The sequence below is a fragment of the Trichoplax adhaerens genome, genomic scaffold (assembly GCF_000150275.1).
Source record: "Trichoplax adhaerens TRIADscaffold_6 genomic scaffold, whole genome shotgun sequence".
Lineage (NCBI taxonomy): Eukaryota > Metazoa > Placozoa > Uniplacotomia > Trichoplacea > Trichoplacidae > Trichoplax > Trichoplax adhaerens.
In genome coordinates this window covers 1,502,208-1,526,924 of record NW_002060948.1, presented here as the reverse complement: position 1 = coordinate 1,526,924, position 24,717 = coordinate 1,502,208, and the positions used below count along the sequence as shown (strand labels likewise).

At 32.7% G+C, this 24,717-nt stretch overlaps 7 protein-coding genes across 7 annotated transcripts in view; 3 read left to right on the top strand and 4 right to left on the bottom strand.

Moving 5' to 3' along the window:
* Positions 1-318: 318 nt before the first annotated feature.
* Positions 319-2,455, top strand: TRIADDRAFT_57249 (uncharacterized protein; the record flags this gene model as incomplete). The annotated part of the gene is made up of 7 exons (XM_002113591.1): positions 319-410; positions 1,125-1,224; positions 1,368-1,459; positions 1,662-1,785; positions 1,899-1,959; positions 2,195-2,269; positions 2,364-2,455. The coding sequence occupies 7 exons, from the start codon at positions 319-321 to the stop codon at positions 2,453-2,455; spliced, it is 636 nt and encodes a 211-aa protein (XP_002113627.1).
* Positions 2,456-2,831: 376 nt separating this feature from the next.
* On the bottom strand, positions 2,832-6,127 carry TRIADDRAFT_26813 (uncharacterized protein; the record flags this gene model as incomplete). The annotated part of the gene is made up of 14 exons (XM_002113236.1): positions 2,832-2,915; positions 2,993-3,079; positions 3,248-3,288; positions 3,467-3,493; positions 3,572-3,614; positions 3,749-3,830; positions 4,013-4,127; positions 4,412-4,466; positions 4,580-4,656; positions 4,835-4,919; positions 5,040-5,134; positions 5,291-5,378; positions 5,610-5,781; positions 6,027-6,127. The coding sequence occupies 14 exons, from the start codon at positions 6,125-6,127 to the stop codon at positions 2,832-2,834; spliced, it is 1,152 nt and encodes a 383-aa protein (XP_002113272.1).
* A 3,329-nt stretch (positions 6,128-9,456) lies between these two features.
* TRIADDRAFT_63996 (expressed hypothetical protein) lies at positions 9,457-10,968 on the top strand (the record flags this gene model as incomplete). The annotated part of the gene is made up of 1 exon (XM_002113590.1): positions 9,457-10,968. One exon carries the CDS (start codon positions 9,457-9,459, stop codon positions 10,495-10,497), a length of 1,041 nt encoding a protein of 346 aa, XP_002113626.1. The 3' UTR covers positions 10,498-10,968.
* Positions 10,969-12,072: 1,104 nt separating this feature from the next.
* Positions 12,073-12,960, bottom strand: TRIADDRAFT_26143 (uncharacterized protein; the record flags this gene model as incomplete). Its single annotated transcript, XM_002113235.1, has 3 exons — positions 12,073-12,326; positions 12,562-12,706; positions 12,850-12,960. The coding sequence occupies 3 exons, from the start codon at positions 12,958-12,960 to the stop codon at positions 12,073-12,075; spliced, it is 510 nt and encodes a 169-aa protein (XP_002113271.1).
* A 2,503-nt stretch (positions 12,961-15,463) lies between these two features.
* Positions 15,464-19,296, top strand: TRIADDRAFT_57245 (uncharacterized protein; the record flags this gene model as incomplete). Its single annotated transcript, XM_002113589.1, has 4 exons — positions 15,464-15,530; positions 17,383-17,513; positions 18,827-19,047; positions 19,164-19,296. The coding sequence occupies 4 exons, from the start codon at positions 15,464-15,466 to the stop codon at positions 19,294-19,296; spliced, it is 552 nt and encodes a 183-aa protein (XP_002113625.1).
* Positions 19,297-20,501: 1,205 nt separating this feature from the next.
* TRIADDRAFT_26180 (uncharacterized protein) lies at positions 20,502-22,928 on the bottom strand (the record flags this gene model as incomplete). Its single annotated transcript, XM_002113234.1, has 7 exons — positions 20,502-20,688; positions 20,806-20,933; positions 21,067-21,191; positions 21,281-21,452; positions 21,553-21,612; positions 21,723-22,033; positions 22,400-22,928. The coding sequence occupies 7 exons, from the start codon at positions 22,926-22,928 to the stop codon at positions 20,502-20,504; spliced, it is 1,512 nt and encodes a 503-aa protein (XP_002113270.1).
* A 796-nt stretch (positions 22,929-23,724) lies between these two features.
* TRIADDRAFT_57243 (uncharacterized protein) overlaps positions 23,725-24,717 on the bottom strand; it is a gene marked incomplete at both ends in the record, with an annotated part of 9,508 nt that continues 8,515 nt past the window's right edge. The window contains 3 exons of the mRNA XM_002113233.1: positions 23,725-23,759; positions 24,020-24,158; positions 24,311-24,475. Coding sequence (XP_002113269.1) covers positions 23,725-23,759; positions 24,020-24,158; positions 24,311-24,475 — 339 coding nt within the window. The remainder of the gene's footprint in view (positions 23,760-24,019; positions 24,159-24,310; positions 24,476-24,717) is intronic.

The window sequence follows — 24,717 nt, the reverse complement described above, 5'->3', positions numbered from 1 at the left end:
TTAAAATCCTCATGCATTTTTGTGGATGCTATTTTACTAGCTATTTTACTAGGTATCTTGTGGACCACTTACAGTACAGTACAAATTAAATTGTGGATTGCAGAAACAAGGTCAACAGACTATCCTAGATACAGTACTATTCAAACAACGCTCCTATCTTATTGATGAGGCAATGCAGGATATAGCATTCAAGTGTTAAGAGACAGTCATGATACACTTACTCCTTACCCGTTCATAATAGTAGCTGTAACATTGGCTGAGCGCAGTTATTTAAAATGGTGTAATTCGTGCTTCAAATGTTCCATTTTCTCTGCTAGAATGGATGATAGCGATTACATTATTCAAATGCATCACATTCGACAGCGGCACGATTGGGATTGTGGCATTGCTAGCTCAAAAATGGCTCTTAGGTAAGAACATACGAGTAGTTACAATCTTACTGTCATAAAACAACGAAGATTGATCCAGACTTTGCTCTATTAATATTATCAGCTATGAAGTAGTAGTAAGTAAATCCACGATAATCAATAATAAAAGTCATCATGTAAACTATAGCAGCGTTTAATGTCATGATAAATAATTCCTCTGTTTTGAAATAGATGTACTGGTATGTACGCGTATTAACGGTAAAATAAAGCAATGCAAGAATTTATGCATGCTTATGTCATTTCGCATAGTAATAGATAACTAATCTATATAGTGCTCATCCTCCTTGTTACTTGATGATCATCATATCTATATAAATACTTATCTTGCTTATGGAAATTATCGTTGTTTCGATCAAACAATTTACAGTTATCTTTTCCATGGACAATTTAATGAAGAATACATCAATGAAATTTACAATTCGAAAAATTCGACAAACGGGTAAAACATAGATTGTGCATACATATAGATGTTTAGGTAGTATATCCTATCAACAATTACACCGATGATAATTCGGTAATGAAACCCTCAGTACTTAGCAGCTGTAATTGTGACCAATACATATACAAGTACGTGTATAATGAATCAAAAATTTATTCTCGCCGGTTATCTTTTCGCAGCGTTTTATAGAGTACAGTGCAAGGCATTCGATCGCAGGGGAGATTGTAATTTCACGCGTTTTGCCTTTAATTTTTTAGGATTTGGACCATAGACCTATCGTATCTGTTTCAAAAATATGACGTAAGGAGTACATTCTTTACTACGACTCTTGGTGCAGATCCAAATTACAATACTATGGTAAATTGTCTATACGCGTATATTGATTACAATTTCAAATCCATCCTATAGCTCTTTTAAATCTATAAATACGAATAGTCTTGTATGTGGTCGTTTATTAGAGCAATATATATGTTGCTATCGTTTTTCATTCATCTCTTTAGAATTATTACAACGATCAATTTGAAGCCGATAAAATTCGCATTAATAAACTATTTAAGCTTGCGCCTAGTCATGGGATCCAGATCATAAAAAGGTACATTAATTGAAGTCTCTCCAGATGATAATGTAAAAATAACTTATCCCCTTATTAAAACATTTAGCATTGATATTTTAATGTCACCCGTTATCTTCTATTTCAAGCTCATCTTTGTCAATTAAATCAAAACATAGATCATGCTTTTTAGTTTTTGTATCTATACTGATGTTACAACAATTCTGATGCACACATTTTTTAGGACGGTATCGATAGACGAAATTATAGACCATATCGCTAAAAATAATGTAGCTATAGTCTTAATTAATGCCTATATTGTACGGTGTTTGGATCGGTCGGACATCAAAGCGAAGATGAAGAAAAAGGTGATCTTCAATAGTGTATCTACATAACTTAAATTCTGTAGAATTTGGACCTATTGAAACTAATATAAACTCGGATATTTACGCCACAATTCACTATTTATTCATTGCTGTAGATGTTTTCTACAATCAGCGACAAGATACTCTCCTTGCGAATTTTTTCTAATAAATTTCTTGGTACGTTATACTGTATATACATTTCAATGATTGTTTCTAGCATCGTTCGTGATGCGTACAACATTACAGAAAGCAGTTCTACTTCCACGCTTCACTGCCGCAATTTTTTTGATGATGTGATAGATAATTTTATGTAAATTCTATAAAAAGCACTATTAAGATAACTCTTATTCATTTTGCTGGCGATTCATTTTTCATTTGTACGTTACTAATTGTAGTATTTCTGTTAATTTAGGACATTTTGTTGTCGTTTGTGGATTTAATCGGAGGGAAAAAATTATATATTACAAGGATCCTGGATCTGATTGCGGTAATACAATTTTTCAAATTCTTGATTTCTACTTTTACATAATCTCAGTATAAGGAATTGTAATTGTCTTATTATATTGTATATTGCGTTGCAGATATTTGCGCAGCATTACTTGTAAATTTTGATGCAGCAAGACACAGCTATGGTACGGATGACGATATTCTCTTCATTTATAAAGACAATTAAGTATAATATTACAGAAACCTTAATATGTCACTTTATTAAAGACCACAATGATAATTTTGTAATATGATTTAGAAGTTGTAGTGCATCATGATAACATCGAAGATGTTATGTAATGAAAAGGGTAAAACTTTATCAGCTATAACAACAACCAATTTATGTTACCCTATATAATTATTTCTACACCAAATGGAATACATAAACACTAGACATAAGAAAACTTCTAACACCTAAGATCCACGATTGTATTTCTACTAATACTGAATTACGGTAGCATAGTTACAAACTATTTATGAAATGGTTATCCTTATTTATTATTCAGAAAAAATTCTCATACCATAATAAATCATAATATTTGTTTTTCAGTTATTGAAGGATGTTAACCTTTAATGATTGAAGGCTTAAAGTCAGATGATACGGCGTTAGCTAATTCTTTAGCATACATATCTAATCGAGCAGTCATCTATAAAAAATCGTAAACAAATTTGTGAGTGTGTGCTGATAAAATCCTTGCAGGACACCAATTTATATTATCTTAACCTGAAATCCCCATTTATCTTTAATTTGGCGAATCAAATTCAAATCCAACTCTACAACCAGCAAACCTTCGTTAACGCGGCTTAAACCCTGTCATGATTCGAAATATAGCTTAAAAAATTAACAATGCAAAATCTTTGAAAAAGATATAGAAACATGAGTTAACAAGATGAAGCTTCAAAATTTAACATTGAAAGAAATGATTAATGCATAAACGTTTAAACAGAAGATATATTATCTAGAGAATCCTGTATATACCGGAGTTCTACCACCATTTGGAGCAGCTACATAACTGGAACCTGAACATCATCAAAGTTAGAAATACCATCAATAGCTAGCCAGCTTTAATACATTGATCAGTTGAACGTAATAAATAAATAAGTGTTATCATATTAATAGGATACTATTAACTACGTTATTGTAGTGCTTTGGTTATCTATTATTGGCAATGAATATAGAATAGAAATAAGTTTTTACCGTAAAAATGTCCAAAATCGTGATGAGCTAGAATTATAGTTGCATGGAAAAGATATCTTTTAGGTCTTTATTTCTTAGTAATATGATCATCTATTTTAATCATACCTGGCTTTCCATCACCATCAGTAAATTCGTTAGGATATGATTCCTAGGAAATTAAATGAGAGTTAATACCGTAGCTTTTTAGTCTGCACTGCCCAATAAATAACTGCAGTATAATCGAATTGCTTTATAGGTTTTACTGCTATATTTCCTCTTCAAAACCTCAACAATGTATCTTACCGTTCCTACGCGGTTAATCCCCGCTGTGAAGTACGTATTCGCAATGGCAGCATTTCTCGCCTCAATTGACCACATAGGCTCGCTATTGGTTATAGAAGTCGATTAAAAGCATACGATTAACGATAAGTGAATCTTTCAGTAGAACTATGGTGAAATTGACAAATTCGAACGGAGAAAGGTTTAATCGTAGCTAAAATTTCAGTCAAGTCCAGTGGAGATTAGGGGATTCGACACTTATAAAATCAGAATTAACAATTGCGATACCTTAAAGCTCCTACGGTGGCAGATGGATTAAAGACTATTTCTGCTCCATTTACTCCATACATTAGCCAATTAAGGGGATGATGACGACCATAGCAGATATTGATAGCAATCTTTCCTATAAATGGTCAGAGTTAGTGCTAGTTAGCATGATTTGAAAAAATATCAAATAAGCTGTACACTAGTACAGTGTTCTTGGATCTATTGCAAAAAAAATGTGCTTCTGATAACATTTACGTTAACGGTAAATACGCGTTTGAATGAATATTTCTCGAATTGCAAATGTAATTTGGCTACAAAGAAAACGTATCTTCTTGTTAGCTTAATTCGCAAGTGGCAGTAAAGAAACTATTCCTTTGCATCTGTTTTAGAAAAGAGACTTGTAATTTTCTTGGTATTTACCAAAATCTGTTTCGAACACCCGATGACCAGTATCACCCTCCATGTAATAAGTTGACTATATAGCAAGATAGGATCGTATTACAAATATGCGTTAATTAAACGCCAATCAGGAAATGATTAGTTTAAAATATTACTGTTACTATGAATAATATGAAGTAAAGTTATTACCTCATTAAAGGCGCCAACGCGAGGTATATGATTTTTTCGTGTTTTTCCAATAACCTTGCCGTGATTTGAAATGACGGCTAAAAAGTTAAATTAAATCTCTCATTAAGAATGCTAATATAGTACACTATCATAATTGTAATATATGGATTACGAACAATCCTCACAGTATATAAAAAATCAAGAATTAGCAATACGGTTTTGTTAATGTCTATAAATACTGCGGTAGTTGCTTAATATTCTGATCATTTTTATTACTTGTTGTATTAAAGATTGTATCGCCATGCAAAGAATCTCTTTCTAAAATAGGCGACAGGATGACCATATTGTATCGTTCGGCCAACTGTGACAAAAATTTTGGATTAGAAGTAGTATTAAACGTATAAAAGTTAACATGAATTGATCTTTCGTAGATCTTTTAACAAATTACAACGCTTAAAACTTAGCATCAGCGCAACTCTACCTGACAACACAATTTTGCCGATGGTCCATCTTCAGCAGATTCTGCAAATTGACACCAAGGATGCTTTTCACGTGTACAAAAAGCAAAAGGCATATCTAACCAGAAAATAGAAAGAAAAATTATTTGACTTAATTAAAATTACAATTTTAAAGTGATACCGTAAGTAAAGACTGTGATTAAACGAAATAAATACAGTATTTATCCCGTTGGGACATGAATAATCGATATATTAAATGTGGCTTGCTACTTACTCCATGCTTCTTGGTAACATATAACATTGACCCCACAATCTGCTGCTACTTTCGTAATTTGACTAATTCTTTGATGTAATGCCTCGCGCTACAGTGATTAGTAACGAGATGAGAATAGATATTTATCATTTAAATCAGGCTATTAGATCCTAACTTAGCATGTCAAGCCATTCAAAAAGAAAGGTAATAAAATTGAGTATACATGATAGCGTATGTACCTTGGACTCCGTACTTAAGGAGTACACAAGAAAAACGATTTTCAGTTTTCAATTCGTGCTATTATTATGTGATACGGTCAATCAATGTAGATCTTGCTAACCTGCTCAACAATGGATGCTGTCGTAGGCAAGTGAATTTTATTCTGTACCAGACCAATTCGCACTATTCTAGGCGGTCGTGTTTCTTCAGCTTGAGCAGAGATTTTATATCCTTTCAGCTCGAAATCTAGATCTGTTGCTTCTCGAGACGCTGTCTCGGGTAGCGTTAAAGCACTAAGATTAAATAATTAATATTACATGATTTAGCCACTTCAGTTACGAAAGGAAAGAGATTTAAACGTGATTACATTAAAAATGATATTAAACCCTACAAATTTCTCTCTTTAGTATGATTCAACTATAAAATTGTGTAAGGTACCTTATTGAATCACCGATGTTAAAGAAGAAAACTGAATGGAAGCTCATTCCTTGAAAATTTTGAGCAAATGGTATGAGAAGAATATTATGACAACTCTAACCTGAATCCTGATCCATAAAGTATGCGCTTAGCTTCATCCAAATCACGACCTTGTAAATTTTTCTCTAGTAAACTTTCCAAGCTAAATATTTCTTCTCCCATTGTGAAAGTCGCTTTGATCTGTAAGGACTTTGCTCAATTTTTTTACTTCAGCCGTAGTAGATGAAATAATAATACAGTATTAGAAACATTTAGCAATTTATAACCATTCACGTGAACATGAATTGATTACTGAGAAAAAACCAACATTTGATATATTGATTGTCCGTGTTTGCGTGAAATATCTTACTATTGACATTACTGCTGAATAAATAAATTCATCGAAGTTAATAATAACCAATTTCTCATCTTTAAATGAATGTAATATAAATAAACTTCAATCAAGGGCCTCCAGGTAGCATATCCTTGAAATAAGCTCATTCAATACTAAACACTTATAGCAATACGAATTGCATTCCTATTATTCCTGTCTATAATATAAGTTTGAACCATCCCAAACCAAAAAAAATCAAGACTGATCGTTGTAGTCGTTAGGATAGAGAATTGAATACCAACATGTTTAATTCTTACATATAGATCTCCCAATCGCTAGCATAATAAGTACTCGTAGATTTAAAAATTTACTCACTAAATCTCTAAAATAAAAATATTGACAAGAATAAGTACACTGAAACGTGAGAAATATCCAGTAAACGGTTGATAAAAATGATAGTATTTAATGTTGATATAGACTGGATTAAACAAGTTAATTATTACCATCTAGTGATCCGCCTATACGTATAACTAGCTTAATTTGTGCAGTACATAGTTTTCACTTACGAAAGCGACTTGAAACTCTATATAAATACTATGTAAGAATTAAATTGAGAAAACTATGAGCCAAGAATGCCTTAGTCTATAATTAATATATAAGGTCTTATTAGGAAACTTATCTATCATACTTACCAACTTCAGATCATTCTTTAAAAATCGTTGTATATTTAATTCAGCAGAAGTTTTAAAGTACCGGTCTTACTGCTATAAGTCGTTGATATGATATCGTGTCTATTGCCAGAGTGCTTTGCTAATTAATTAATTATCTAACTAATTTAAGCTCCATTTACTGAGCAATGCATCTCATAATTAGTACCAAGGTATTGGGCAATGCCCGTAGGATTATGCCCTGCATTCTCTTATTTTTCTTTGAAGCTACAACCTATGGGCAGCATTTATATGTAGTGAAGTGCACGCAACAAGCAAATGCCCGAGATAATTTCTCTAAGCGAAATCACGTTCTTGTACTGTACAATAAGCATATTGCTTCTGGGAAATGCTAAAATCCTTTTTATATTCGGATTAAAATAATTTTTAAGAATATAGCAACGAGATCTTCATTATATTGATGATTATTAATCAGAATGATAGTACTGTAATCCATCACTTTCATATATGACATACAAACTGTGAATAAACCATAGTAAAACAGTCATTTGCCATAACGTGAACATGCGTAACAAGGAGGTTACAAGAAAACATATTTTAATATTTCCTACGTCACAATACGTCGTTAGGAAGAGAATATGGTAATATCCATTTCAGCTGACTTCCTTCATAGAGTTATTAGTCAATTATTTCATTCATCATAATTACGCAATGAAGATCTTGCATAGATTAATCGGGTAAAGGTTAGGTTATTAATATTGTTGTCAATCATTCAAGCTATATGTATAAAATTTCGAAATATTTCAAATTGTATTGTTACCTTCGTCCAACGGACGGGCTATGGTTACGGGGTTGGAGTGTATGATTGATATTGATACTTGGGAATGGCTTGGATTGCATAATGTTTAATTCTGCTATCCAATTAATTACAAGTATAGAACTTTCAGTATGATGCAATTCATGTCAATGAAATACGGCAACGAAAAAACAAATGTATCAAAGGATAATCCTAAGATTGATATCACAGAAGCATGGAAACTCCGCTTCCTTTTACATGAATGGGATGCAATTGTTCAGAGACTCTGATCAGTATGGTGATTACTTAATGACGATCAAATTCACTCCAAGTGTAGACCTTATCACCTACAGTAGAGCTAATTCTGTCCTTTGCTTCTGTATTTGGTATGTAATAATTTCTAGAGACAGCAGTTTACAGTATATCATGATTAAGAATAAAAGGTATCAAACTATTTAAAGCGTTGATCTGATATTATGAGTGTGCAACAGGTACGTCATCTTGAGGATGGTTATATACAGGTTGAGGAATGACTGGAAAGCTTTCTTTCTACCTATTAATTTGTAGTCATTTCTAGGATTTAGTCTGCGCTATTATTTAAAAACAATGAAATAATGACTCAGACATAGGACAAATAATTTTCGTATTTGCTTTTGCACTCAAGTTATAACCATTTTAGATGTATGTATGCATGCATGATTGGTATAAATATACGTATATTACGTCATCGAATTAATCCAGTTAACTTAAAAATGTAAACTAAAATTCTAATGTTCTAGAGGGCATCATAAATTGGCTATTTTTAATTTGTTCTATAATACGTCATTAAAAACGCTACCTTAACTTTACTGGTTAATACGCAGTTCAATTTACAATTATGCATTAAGACTTAGCTGTAAGGGAGTCCGATTTTATATTCTATTTCAGCGCACAGATATGATTTATGATTTATAAATTGAAGTAAATTGATTATCTATGCTATTTTCATACGATTGATACATTGAGATTGCTATTATTGGCAAACTGATCCATTTTCCTGTGTCCGTACCAGGAAGCATATAGCAACATCAATAAAATCATATCATAAATGCGCGATCAGCTACTTTTATATGAAGTTGGTAACTTGAAAGAATTCATTGGATTGTTATTTAGTCGGTAGAATTAGTAAATATTGTACGATATTTAAATTTTACCATACGCCTTTATTGATTTTGGATGTCATCATATTCTACAAAATTACTTTAACCTCAAGCAAACAGTATTGTATTATTAAATCTCGCATGCCCATTGGTTATAACTGCTTTATATAGGTTTATATAGGGTGTCAATGTCAGCAATAAAGAATGTCCTTTTATGAAGGGTAACAGATACAGTTCTGTTCCTAGATATATGTAATTTATTATGATTGAATGTGGTACAAAATAAATCAATTTTCTATTTGCAAATACTGTTATGCCTATAGAACCATATGGTATTCATTCTTTACTGTATCAACAAAGGATACGTGGCGAAAATCGATGTCAAGACGTCAATAATTACGTTTATAGTTTACCTTCCAATATTGCTCTGCTGTAGTATATAAAGACAGTCAAAGATCCAATAAAAATAGTTTCTTGAAATTTTCATTCGATCTACTAATTTAAAGGATCACTAAACATTTTATAAAACACTTTTTCATAATTTTGAATATATCAAATTGGATACAAGCTTGGAAATGAATCAAAAGTTTGTAATATTATCATTATTGATAGCATGCTTTACCGTTAGCCAAGTCGCGGCATTTAATTTAGGGCATGGAAAGGACATAAAGAAGGTAGCTGCGGCCGGAATGCTTTCTAAAAAAAAGGCGAAAGATGCAGAATCCGCGGCTAAAAAAGTTGCCGCAAGGATTGAAGAGGCTAAAAAGATAATGGATCGTACTCTAAAGGAGTTAAAAAAGAATGGCCAATACGATATAGCAAAGGAAATTAAAGCCGCAAAAGTAGAACTTAAACATATAGGAAATCAAGAGGTACGTAAACTTTCTCATGACGTGAATGCGGCAGTACATCAAGCTGATAAAAAAATTCGCCAGCATGAAAAAAAAGCTGATGGATATATCCGCAAAGAAATCCAGAAAGTCGATTATGCCGATTCGAAAATAGCTGATCAAGCTCAAAAAAAAATCAAGAGTGAGGCAAATACCATGATCCATTCGATTAATGATGAGGCTCATAAATTGAAGACAGAAATTCGCCATAAGGTAAAGAAAGCAGAAAATAAAATAATGTCGGAAGCTACAAATACAGAACAAATGGCCCATAAAGTAGTTAAACAAGAAAAATTTAAAGCTTTTACTGACGTACAAAAAGCAAAGAAAGTAATGAAAGCTATTTTAAAGAAGGAACAAGCTAAGGTTATGTCTGAAGTTGCTAAAGAGGTTAAAAAAACTGCTCTATCGATTAAAGGTCCAGTTATTGCTGAAGTTAAGAAAATGGTACCTGAAATGAAAAAGTTTGCCGCAGATTTAAAATTTGCTGCCGCTCAAGCGAGTAAAACTGCTACAAAGGCTAAACAAGATGCAGAGAAGATAAGAGAAGAAGCTAATGGTTTGAATCGAATGACTCATGAAATTAAAAAATTACAGATGAAAATGTTCCATGAAGCTAAAAAATTAGATCACCTCTCAGATGAAGCTAGACATGTTGCAGAGAAAGCTAATAAGGAAGCACGATTGATTATGGATGCTGTCAAGGTTATTCAAGCCAAGAAATAGAATACAGTCGTTTAAAGAGAATTAAATCGAAATACTATACGCGTACCAGGTATCCTCAGTCTGATCACTTACTAGTAAAATTACCGTAGCAGTCTAATTTGCTATAAAATCCTGTAGGCTTCTTCTTTACATCGATTGACTTTATTTAAATACATAGATAAAATGTATCAGACCTATAGATTTTAGATTTTTATCGTTATAAGAATAAGTAAATTTAAATACATCAATGTAAAAGCTGCGCCTACGTATAGAATTAACGTGATTTATATCATGAAAAGCAATTATCGAATAGTATTCGTCGCTATTGCGCTTTTAAATATCCCGATATACCATAACCAAAGTAATATTTTATGATATGGTATAGGTATGACAGGGCTATGAATGTGATAAAGTATTATGAAAATTCTATCTTCACTTTCGGAAATAGTTGTAAATGATATCGTATCATACATGGTTGGTTTTGCTATTCAGGAAGATTTGTGCTTTGCTAATCAACTTATTTGTGATACCATAAAAACTATTTATTTTTAATCTGGTGCGAAATAAAATTATGTTTTAGCGGCAAAAATTTTTTATGATGGACCCTTCAATAAGTATGACTAGCTATAAGTATTACATTCGATTACAAGTGGCATTATATGAGCTTACAAATATTGCTAAGCCAATACGAGCATATCGATCCAGCACTAGTCAAGGCGTGAATGTTCCTATATCATGTAGCATATTAGGATATCTACATTAAGTTATATGGTATGTTGGTCTATATAAGGAAAAATTCGTTGCTGAATGCTATATTAAAAAAATGGGGAACTTGAGATTTTGTTCGTAAACGTTCATTAACCAATTTTTCAAACGTATAAAAACTGCTTAAACTCAGTCTCACAAATAATGGCCATTGCCGCATATAGATTGAACTTCTTCGTAAACGTTCGTTAACCAATTCGTCAAATACATGAAAACTGTTTAAGTTCAGTTTCATAAATGATGACGATTACCGCATATACTTGTCTAATAAACAAATGGATTGGGAGATATAGGATAACTCATGTTGATAACAGATCAATTAGATCACACAAGATATCGGATAAGCTTTTCAGATTTTATTTCTAAGCTTAGGAATTGTTAAAATGAATAAATGAACATTTAACAGTGGTATTTAATTGGTATTCATACATGGTATGGCGAAGACAAATCGTTTTACTAGTTTAGTTTAGCTTTAATCTCTTAGAAACTATGGTTACAAATTGGGAGGATTGAACTTTCCCTAGTGCTGTATAGTGCAGCACTTGACGGAGGTATTGGTCAAATACAACAATGATGATGTAGCGCAAAATATACTTATTTCTATATATTTAGAGCCTCAAATATTAGTATAATTTTTTATGTAAAATATCAATGAAACTGCTAATGAGCGAGTTGGGATCTAAAACTTTTTTGTAATGACTATAGAGGGTACATAGAGCACGATGCTAGTATTGTTTCTAGGATATGATAATACAGATTCCTCCAAACGTTTAAAATTTATCATGAGGAAGTACTTTAGAAGGGCGTCCTCGATAGAATTTATGTGATGTGTTAATGTCGCTTGCTTTTAGTTTGCGGTTCATCAAATCGTAAGGCAAGCACGTAAAATAGCAGCATTACTGGTATAACGAGATAGGGTATATAAATAGCAATTAATATTAGTCGTTCTTTGTCGGTTTTAGGCCCTATGGTGGCGTTAGAAAAGTCGGTGAGAGCGAGATGAGCCAAAATTGGTACTACCGTAGTAGCAACATGTGCAGCATAGACTATGCACGGTAATTTAACCCATTTGCATTTCTTTATGCCTAGAATAAAAAATATAATCCGTTAGAAATTTTTGAAGCACAATCAACATGGCGGTAAAATGGATTCTAATTTTACTTATTTGTGCTTTATAAATTACAGTTATTTACGTTGATAAAGTAAATCAACTAGTTATACGGTAAGATAATATTTAATACTTTGTAGAACGAATTTTTGGGGGGTATTTGTATCAAATAGGTTGATAATAAACAAACATAGATATTGATATTCTAGTACCTTTTATAAAGGCATATGATGCAAAGAAGAAGAAAGGTAGCTGAAGTAGGCATTCGATCACTATAAATGTTTGCAGCCAAATAGGTGGATCTGCCATCAGAGGATCTTTAAATTCATTGATGTGAAACTGCATGACACCTGTAACCTAAGATAGCAACGGTACATGGTTGGATACCAGTAAATACCGATAGAACAGGTATGGACGTTTCGCATCATAAAATTGTTCATATCAAAGCAATAAGATTAATTAATTAATTCCACAGTAATTCTCGAGTTAGCGAATAATACCGATTTTGGATAGTATGAATCTGGAAAAATGGCTTGACTGTCTAGCAAGATAGTAATAGGTATATGGGTGATAAAATAGAATTGAAAGACAATATTGAGTAACGTTGACATTTTTGTGCTTCTCTGGTATTTCCTGGCTGGGCAGTCCTGCAAAATAGAAGACCAATTGGCAATTTAGAATGTCGTATAAGTTACGAGTATGTGACAATAAGTGTTTTAATAAGATTTGATTGATTATCGCATGTTCTACTTGGTATATATGCACGTGTATGCACGTATATAGAAAGTTTGATGGTATCAAATTAATATTCATCGCAACGATTCATCGTTAATAAAGTGTATTCGAATCAGTTCGTATTAACGGCTAGTAACAGGAAATAGTTGATTGATATTGACCAATTTGCAATTGTACTCTACCGTATTTAGGAATAATATTTGTAAACAAGCAAGTGTACAAATGTAGTAGAATACTATACTCGTATGTGGATTCGATTGAGGGTAATCGCAGATAAGCTTAAGGAATTGAATTTTAACTCCCACATCACCTGAAATGCGTTCGATGTCTTGACTGTCTAGAAACTAATGGCTAGCAATACTTCGCCTAGATTGTGGCAGAGAAAATGCCTTCAAATTCTTAAGTCGTTTTACTAGGTGTTTGTGATAGAACTATCAGGATTAGACAGAAGTATCTGAGGTGAAATTCTATTATTTTAACCGTTGGTTTATTCTATGCAGCTAGTCATGCTTTCGCAATGTCGATTTGCTAGCCAAGGAGGTTTCATGGACAGTATGTTGTGTACAGTTGCATCTGATACATTATCCTTTATGAACAGTTGCTTTGTAGCAGGATCTAAGTTGACATTGAGTAAAACTATTAATTGATAGAATAAGAGTGGCATATACTGCAAGTTGTACAGATTGACATCTATTGGCAAGGATAAAATTGGTGGGCTATACCCCGTGATGCTAAGCCATCGACAACGGTAGCTTGCAGAGTGCTTTTATGAATCTTTAACCTTAACTAGCTTGTCAAGGATGCAATCCCTAACCTACGAATACGCTAATGGGTTGTGTAATTCCTGGCCATACACATGTTCAAAGTCTCCTTCTCATCCCATGCAATCTACAGTTGTACGCTATTCGTTGCAGTTTCATGTTGAATTTCTATCTCACTCTCTCTAACCTATCGACAAGATGGATCTGTTTGATTGGTAAAAACTACGTACAGTAAAACGCTCCAAAAAGATCAATCGTTATGGACCTTCCTATACACATAGGTCTCTTCTTGTAGAAAGTTACCCACTACATATTAAAAGCATGCATTGACGATCAATTTTGCACAAATGGATGCATGATTGGTATATGGAATGGATAGGATCGCGTCTTAGGAGTCCTATCCGATTGATCCTTTCTTACCTTGATGGGCACGGTAGTGATAACCACCTTGCTAGATATCTTCCAGATAGGCGTCAAGTGTCGATTGAAAGGTTAAGAGATGACACCCAGGGTTGACACTAGAGTGCACGTACAGTACTGTACAGTACTGTACTGTACGTAGGAACGGCTTCAGTATTCTTAGTACTATACTGTATTGTAATTCTTGCTTTATATGTACAGTACTGTAGATCATTCATAAATGGGGATATAACGGTCAGTGATACTTTCATCATTTATGGACTTAAGAGCAAGTTTAACTTTCTAACTTTACCAGATTCAGATATTTCAGAATCTCTCCATCAACCTCATATATCATTCTATTATAGCTTTACTGTATTTTTAAAGAAAAATATGGGCCGAAAGTGACAAAATGTTATGAAACAGCCTCAGTACACTGTACACTCAGTGTCCTGGACTGGACTGTTGGATAGACAGATATTTTCGACCTCATCTTCACTTCTTGATCGCAGTACAGTACTTGAGTAGGCAGACGATCGATTTTGAATTGACCAATTTTTTTTCTAAATTAAGTCATAGTACGTTGAATCTCATTATCCATCAGTAAGTTCTGCTTAGAAACAGTTCTATAGAGCATCTTCAATGTTATTGAAATGAGTATCAACGATTTAGAAAACAGACACGGAAGATCTTTTACTAAGTAGCCATTGATCGATCATTTTCAGCCATTTGGTAAGAAATGTCCGTCTGTCTAGTGCACTTTGAACCTCAATGGGTTGTAACTCCAAGTCAGGTGGGTGGAACCATCGCGTTACACTAGTGACGCGAACACGTTGACTAGTCCAAGGTATTATACTGTAACACCACTACATTATCCTCGCTGTACCACTGGGCTTTATCAGCGTTCTAAATCACACAATACAATCGTCACGATGTACAAAATAAACAAAGCCAATTAATTCTTGGAACAATGCGATCATGCGATTGAAGTGACACTCAGCGATCAACAGGTTGCCAATTAAGAAATTAGTCGGTCGGTTTGGCATTTTGGGGCAGGAAAATTAAATTCATTAAATGAAAATTTCTTGGATCATTCAGTCAACCATTGCAAGTTTGGATTAGTATTTGACGTCTAGATATTGTACAAGATCCATTTAGTTTTGTTGAGATCAAAGTAGAGTTTTACAGACTGTCGTATTCAATGGTTGAAAAGGAGGAGATGGAGAAAAGGGAAGAAGTTACTTCAACAGTAGACATTTATCGTCATACTCCATTGCGTTATTTAGGTAAGCATGGTTGTGTCTATTACTCAATGACAGTAGAACATTCTTTATTTTAACCGAGGCAATCGAAGAAAATCATAATATGGTATAGAGAGCCAGGATGGATAACATTTCATATGGGTGATCATTCGAGATTGTCATGCAATCCAATTTGGATCAAGCTTTAGTTTTCACAAGATTAAATTAAAATAATCGCATAACGACCCCTTTGGCTTGGCTTCAATCTCACCAATCTTACGATCGATGAAATGCACTAGTCAAGTTATTTTCATGATCAAAATCCAAATAGATTGTGAAATATCATGTCAACTGTTGTCAATACTTCACTCGTCGTGCAATCCTTCATCAAATCCGATCAACCTTTAGTTAGATAATTAAAATAGTTTCACTTCCAACAGCTTGGAACTTGGTAAAGTCTCGCAGTTGTATTCATCGACCAAATGCAGTAACCAAGTTAGTTTTAATATTACTCATACGAGTATGAAAATTAGAATGGAGATACAATATATCATTTCAATCCTCTTATAAATGCTTTAGCAGCGCATCAATCCTTCATCCAATCCAATCCACCATGGTTATATTAGATTATTTAAATTAAATAAATTAATTAATCCCATTAGCGGATCTATAATAACATGCCTCACTCTTATCATTTTTTCCCCCTTCTTAAATTTATTATTATCGTTGCGATCGATCTATTCAGTGAATTTAAAGTCCTGATTGATATTTTAATTATGAGCATCACTAGCAAAATTTTTTTAACGTACGTTAGTAAGATTAATTTTACATACTGTGAGTAAGGTAAAATGTCTCTCCGGAGTAATCCACGCGGACAGATAGATCCACGTTAAGACGGCAATGGCATGTATACTCGTATATCGATGGAGATTCTTATACATGCAGTATTGACAGACAGTTTATATATTTTACACGGTACCCTATGATGTAATAGCTCACGCTACTTCATTACTGTTTTCCCACTGTATTACCGATTCAAACATCAGTATATCAATTTACATTCAATAATACCTTGATCTAAATTGAACTATTTCTTACGCCAAAGATGCGCTTGTCAAATGGAAGTAATTTAATTTAATCATCACGTTCTTAAAGCTTTCAAAACTGTTATAAAGCTGCGAGAGTATACTATGTGCTTATGTTATCATCACTTACTGCAGATCTTGTAGCTCTATGACAGCACACCGTAAAGCAAAAGCAATAAACTCAAACAAGGTTTCTAGCTGTGCTTTTCCCATGTATGATGACGATCCGCTCTTATTTCCAAATTGTTCAACGCTATACACCATCATATTCGATAAAATGAAATGTTGTAATTTACTTATATATCTTACGCACTAGATGACTTTAAACTATGTTTTCACATTGTAATTGATTGCACACCTTAGAGAATGAAAGGGATTAAATCCATTTTCTCTACATACAAGTATTGCTTTTCAACATTTACCTGTAGCCATAATCATGATAACGATATCGGTCAACGCGTAAATCGGGGCATGGAAAATTTTAACTGTAAAATAAAATTCTGGTAGAAATGATGATATAGTCATACAGCATCTACTGTACATAGGATTACCAATTCTACTGTAGATGAGAGCATTTTTCTTTTAGCTTCAATTTTTCTTCCTATAAATATATTATCTACATTAATATAGTATAGCATGTGAGCCGAGAATCAATGATAGATTATTTTATTGATCGTGATCTTCGTGATCGATTAATAGAATAAATAAATAAAATTTGTTTATGTACGTCATGAGTAATTTTTATGTGCTCTTAGCAAGTATCCAAATACTTTTATCGCTCTATAATGCTATCATTAATATCAATTATCTAGGTTATGCCAATGAAGTAGGTGAAGCATTTCGAGGTGCTATTCCTGTCCGCTATGTCAAATTAAGTTATATGATTGCTGGTGGTTATGTTTTGGCTGATACCTGCAACAAGAGTTCTCTAACCTCTGATCGTGTAAGTACTGTATATAATTAGCAGGTTTAGGGTTCCCTACTGTGGCTTTACGAGATAATTGATATACTAATCAATATAAGAGATATATTAACATCTAACTTCACCTATTGCATGATTAGCATTTCTAAAAATAATAAACAACGCCACCAGTTATCTACGGATTGCTTAACACTAAGTACAATATGATATAAACTACTAGCAATACCTATTGCATGATTACCACACCAAAAAATAATAAATGACGCCAAACGCTTATCTGTGAATTGCTGTAACACTAAGCACAATATGATATGGACTACCAGAAGGAAATCTTTCTTTTAGCAGTCCATGAATGTAACAAGCAGCAGTAATCTATAAATACTAATATTAGGATATTTTATTCGGAAAGTATTTCATACATTATTTAATATTTAGGATGAAATATCTAAATGAATATAACGAAACTCATAAATCTTACTTAACCTGCTTAAAAAAGGTTTTGACATCGATTTGTAAGAATACTTCCAGCTGTATTAATATAACTTATTTCATTCTTATATTAATTATGATAATAAATCGATCATACTTTTTTGTTCTCTTAAATTAAGAGCATTTTCAGGTATTTCATCCTAAATATTAAAATCACTGGAAGAATAGTCGTAGTATCTAGCTGTAGATTAGCATTGCTGAAGTTTCTACATAAGAGAAATTTGGTTTATTGTAATATTACGATGTAGTATAAATAAAAGTACCATACGAGCATACTGTTACTTAGCAGCATTACCGATTATTCTACTTGGTAGTCAGCCAACGTAAAGTTACCACCATTTGCCGTATAAATAAGATAATTGGACTTAATTGCTAGATTAAAGTACAATTCTAAAACCTTTTTATCTTTACGAGGAATTAAGGTCGATTTGAAATTATAAAATTATTCTACCGCAAGGCATATACAAAATAGTAATTATACTTGATTGCATAAGCTCTTAGTAGCCAGTAAAATAGAATAATGTATACAGATTTAAGTTAGGACTCAAAATTATATTGAATGTTTCTTCATTTCAGATTGTCTGCTGCATTGATTTAGAGTTTAATTATAAATATATATCTGGCTATTATTTCTTAAGTGTTGTAATATTATGCAAAACTATATTCAAGGATTTTGTCTTCATGAACTTTTATCTTATTGGTTTTATAGTATGTTTTTATAGTAGAACGAATTATAGTATCTTAAACGCTGTTCGATATGCACATAAAGTAAAGGAATTAGATAATTATATTGCCAAACGTAAAACAAAAAGTAAAAATTAACGTATCCTGTTGTATTAATCTAGTTCAAATTCAAGAGCGAACATGACTACCAAGTAGCTTCAAAATTTACTGAAACGTTAATATGGCAGTCACTGGCTTCCGTAATAATTCCTGGTTTCGTTATTAACCGATGCTGTGCAGCTTTTAATAGTTTCTTTAAATTACTTCATGTTCGAAATAGACAAGTAATGACGACAGCCCTTGGTTTAGCTTTAATTCCAATCATTATTAAACCTATTGATAGGTAAGTCAATTAGTATATAATAAAGATTTTATCTTAGTATTTTTTAAAACCTTTCTTGTTCTGTTTAACTGTAATTACTTTTACTCATTTAATAAATTTTGTGTATCTTGCGTTAGATCGGTTGATCATGTCATGGATAGCTACATCACACCCGAAACTCAACGCTTTTTAGCCGCTCTGTATCACGAAAAAACAGATTATCAAAGTTATGCTTTGGCTGAAGCAGTAATGCATGACTATAACTTCTAAAGTGAAAAGAGAGATGTGGTTGATATTTTTTATGACATCTTTCTGGATTATTGTTTATAATTAAAGTATTTTTTATTACCAACTTCTGTTGTAACCATATTAAATCATTAACATTATAAAATTGCTTTCTGCTGTTTGAAACACTATCATTCGCAGGATATTCAATGCTTGCGATCTCAATTATTTACTGGGCTGCGTCTAATAAAAGGTGTCAACAGTCCACAGTTATATGACTTACTGTACTACTTTAAAATGACGATACCTAATTTCTCAATATTATGAAATGGTACTTTACCAATGTTCAATGTAATGGGATTAACATTCTCAGTACATTTATATCCATCTCATTTTTAAAGATATTGCAATTTTACTACCGTCATATTATCAATTAGAAAATATAAATCTTTGAACAAATTTATTTATTTATTGGAAAAGCTGACGCGAATTTTTATGACCAGAACTCTAATAAATGTTATACAAGCCTTAAGAGTTTCATGAAATGAAAATATTTATAAAATAAAAAGCTTTGATATTTTATATTTTATGCGATTTCAATTGGTAAGATATACAGTATGTAACATTCAGGCATATAAATTGTTTAATAATTGATGATGGCTTCAATAGTACTTAAATCTGAATAATATCAAGAACGACCAGAGCACCACAAAATTAAAGCCTATACTACAAGATATTTTTGCGATTATTCGAGAAAGTTATCTTCTTTTGAAATCGATTAATTTACTAATCGATACCATTTCGTCTTTCCTTTCACAAACAAGGATTCTCAAGACAGTATAATCAATAAAGGTTTCTGTTGATGAATCACAGTATCAAACATAAATAAATATGACATTTTTCATTCGCATTTATACACAGGATCATAAATATGATATTTCCAACAGATTTATCTTTGTTATTAGATAATCATCTTACTAGATCACTTTATGTATCGTGCCTACAATTCATTTAACTTAATCATAACATGGCACTAAGTCATTTTATAGATATATATATAAAATCGGTTCTTTGTAATACCCCGGATAGTAGGCAATAAAACACCGTGTACATAATGTACCCAGGGTATTATAATCAAATAGCAAAACACTAAATGTACGCAATTACTTATACCCAATTCCCTATTTACAGCTGCGTTACAGAATATGACGGACAGTGTTCGCGTTACTTGTGATTTAGAAGCATGGTTACTACGGCTGCGAATGTTCTGAAGCCGAAACAAAATTTACAAAGCGATATTTCAAAGTGTCCGGTCCAGCTGAACGGTACGCGGTATCTTTTGGTTCATTTTCCAAATTGTCATATATTGTGGGTATTAATCTGTTGCTATCTGCCTTACGTCTCTTGACATTACGATTAAGTTTTTCACCATGGTAGCTATATCATAAATTGTAATATAAATATAATACGTCAATAAACAATTATATTAATTGACATTAGAATTGTAGAGCATTATCCTTGTCATGTTACAATGGCAATTAATCGAATACTAACCCAAATCCTGTTTTACAGCGAGGATTTTGACCATTTGTTTCGATTGGTTCTGTTATACTGTCTTGAATACGACCTATTCCAGCACCTTTCTTCCATCCTTGACTTTGCAAAATTCTCCCTCCAAATCCCTGTCAGTACATTAGTAATAACGATATATTCACCCATCTGCAATTCATATTGATGTACAATTTCTAATAACATGATTTCGAACAGCTGAGTTCGCATACTTATTAGTCATAACTACGTTGCAAGTACACGCACCTTTGTATGCCTCTCAAATTCTCCAATTCCGCCAGTAGTTCCGATGGAAGTATCCTCTATACCCTCCCTCCGACGCTTCTCAATCCTCATTTGAATCATATCTCGAACATCTTTGTCGCCGCCATCTATAATCATATACGTAAGTGTTTCACTGAAATGCAACAGTTCAAAATGATTTAAATTCTATTACTCGATGAATAATATTTAATCTTACCACGTTCGTAATAAGCACTGAAGTCCACATCCCAGTCATCAACTGTTTGTTCATCAAAGTCGCCTTCTTGTTCTTTCCAGTAATTAGCATCAGTGTAAAATACTAGTCCACTACCTCCTTTTTCCCATTTCAATTCAATTTCATCTTCGAATAATCTTTCCTTAGTTCGACCCTGCGATAAAATAACCAAAGTGAAGTTGAGCGAAGATGATAACACAATAAAGTATAGTACACAACTGGATGCTTAAGAAATTTTTTGCTATTTCTATTACCTGTTTATCAACATCGTCGAATATAGCTTCGTATCTATCCCATTCTTCGACATCTGGGTCCTGTATTTACAGTTCATAATTATTATAATCAAGTATTATCGTATCAATATTATCAGGTCAATAACGACAGAATTTATAATCTAATTACTATAAGATTTTTGCAAACTTACATGATCATCGTCATTATTTTTATCTTCGTACTGATGATTTATTTCCTCATCATCCAATAACTCTTCATTGTCATTTATTTTAGAATTCGTCTCTGTCGTATCGAATTGGTTATTACGCAGATCGAAAGCTTTTTTCTTAGAGTAGTTATAGCCTAAAGCACCGTATTTTCTTGAAGACCGATTTTTGGGGAATTTAAGATCTAATTTGCTAATCATTCTTGGAGGAAAGCGGCAGGTACGAATCAAGTCCATAAGTACAGATAATGGCGTTCCAACGTTACCATTAGGCATAATGGGAGGAGGATTTAATTCTAAATAGATAAAAGATAGAATACATTATTTAAGCGATACGTTATCTCTATTGCCGGTTTTTAAGAAATGGTATAGACTTTTCAATCAATGATCGTGAGCACTAGTATCATCACTCTTTAATAGCGATGCTTGTAATAACGATATTTATACATAGTACTGTAGCTAAATACGAGTTTTTTGTAGCTAAATTAACGACTGGTCTATTTGAGTTGATAACATTGGCGATGAATATGCTTACTAGTACACTATTAAATTGAAACTAAATGATTACGTACTGGCTTAGTATACACCATAAGCACAAGATGATTAGGAAAGAAATCACTAGTCCTTGCTGTATAAGTGAATATGCCGCATACTGTACGTACCTGGTAATCTAGCTAAATCATCGGTAGTTAATTGTGAATGCTCTGGTTTCGTTGAAACATCGCCAGCACCAAGCTGATCAACTTCCTTAGAATCCTTTAGTTTTATACGAGATATAAGTGTCCTACTCTTGAAGTACTTCCCATCTCTGTCAGTCCATATTTTTCTCTGATAATCACGAAAGAAATTTTGAAAATTTTTCTTTTCAATAACAGTAACACAACATTTTGTGTTGGGAACATTTGCCTTGTTGAATGCTTGACGGCTATCGTTTCCATCATTTGAATCTTTGTTGACAGTTTGACTTTCACAAGACGACTCTTTCTCTAAGCTATTACTGTTCCTACTTTCAGGATTATCTTGTTGTGTAGCGTTAACGCTTGAAAAAAGTTTACTTTCAGGTCTATGCCTGTAATGAAAGCATATAAATCCATTGCTTTCAATAAACTGCGAAAAGAATGCCCTCAAATCAGCAGAGCGAAGTTTTTCAGGGATATTTCCAATTAAAACATGAACGTTGTGCTTTTCCATGACAGTATTGGCTTAATTATAAACTCCGATTGATCAATAATGTTGATATTATAATGCAATGTCTTGCCAATTAATAAAGACTAGAAATCGATTATTTTTGATCCACTTGAACATCTTAGGAATTCGAATAAAAAGCAAAGTAGAGCCTACGCGTATTTCTCTCGCAATTTTATATAACCTACGCGTATTTCTCGCAATTTCATAGCCCAAAATAAAGTCGTCTCCAATGGCTCGGCCCGGATATTGACGAGATTTTACAGATTGGTATAGAGAGCAATGATATTGTTTGCGTCATCATGAAGGTACTGACTAGGTACTGTATGATCTACACTATACTGTATGTACTGTACACTATTGTACTACACAGTACAGTACAGTATGCAGTTGACAAGATACAAGATACTGACAATACAGTAAAATAGACGCATTCAAAACGTTCCAATGACGATTTAGTAGTCCTTGCTCATATTCGCATGTAGATTTGAGGCGGATGATGTACATCATAGTAAGACCGAATGGTGAAATTCTTATAACTCCAAGTGATAAGTCACAAACTGACGTTGAATATTTGCTACTTATTATTAAAGAAGGTGATACTGCACGAATACAAAATCAATTTCTGTAAATTTATTAATAGCAGAATCATACCAATGCCATCATCAGCATGACGTAAAGTTCAAAATGTGAAACACAAATAAAGTAATAAAATATGATAAAAGAAAAGGTTCAATCAAACATTCTTAACATCTTGACTTCGTAGATAGATAAAAGTAGCAAGAGCATGGAATATTGCCCTTTATTTTAAATAGAACAGAGATCGAGAAAATAGTCCTAAAATTGCAAATTATTTTTAAAATAGAGTAAAGAATACATCTAGAATATATTTTTAAGTCTGCTGCGTCAATCAAGATATTCGGAATATTTTACTATACACGGACACAGATGAAGACTAGCTTCTTGTACAATTATGAAGTAGGTTAACATATAAGATAGGATAAAGGACGTTTCTTTCCAAAAGTTTCTCTTTACGGCTGCCCAATATAAAAAGGTTTAGCACTGTTGGTGACAAATTTATATAAGCGTTTGCTTACTATTCTCCAAAATTATTGGTTTTCTCTTTGTTACCCTTTTAGGCTTGAATAGTTCCTCTATTCCAGCCTTACTAACCATTCTTTTAAATATCGACTCTTCCTTGTACATCAAATTGAAGGGAGTATCAAATTCTAGAATCTATAATAAATTAATGTTTTAGTAACTGTAAAATTTATAGAATGTGTACTCACTGCATAACAACTATAGCTATGGTATATGAATGGCCGCTAGTTAGATACAGTAATAGTTAAAATACCGTAATTTTTTAATCATGTATTGAGGTAACTTACCTTTCCGCTATCTAATACTAAAACTTTATCACACGATTGTATTGTGTTAAGTCGATGTGCTATAATTAAAACTGTGCTCTTTCGTAATTCACTTTGCAAGGTAGCTTGAATAATTCCATCCGTTTTCGTATCCATAAAAGCAGTCGCTTCATCAAGCAGTACAATCTATCATGTAGTCAATAGTCATTCATTCATAATATTACTGTAGATCATAAAGATAAGGCAATCTTTCAACATCATTATGGCATGTATGTTAACGTACAAAGCCATTAAACCTGTAAAACTATCCTACCACGATCTGGAATACAATACANAACTCAATGCGATATGTTTTAGCGTATCGTAATATAACTGATCATGGCTTATCAACTTTTGGTTGATGATACACGTAGATATGTATTAATTAC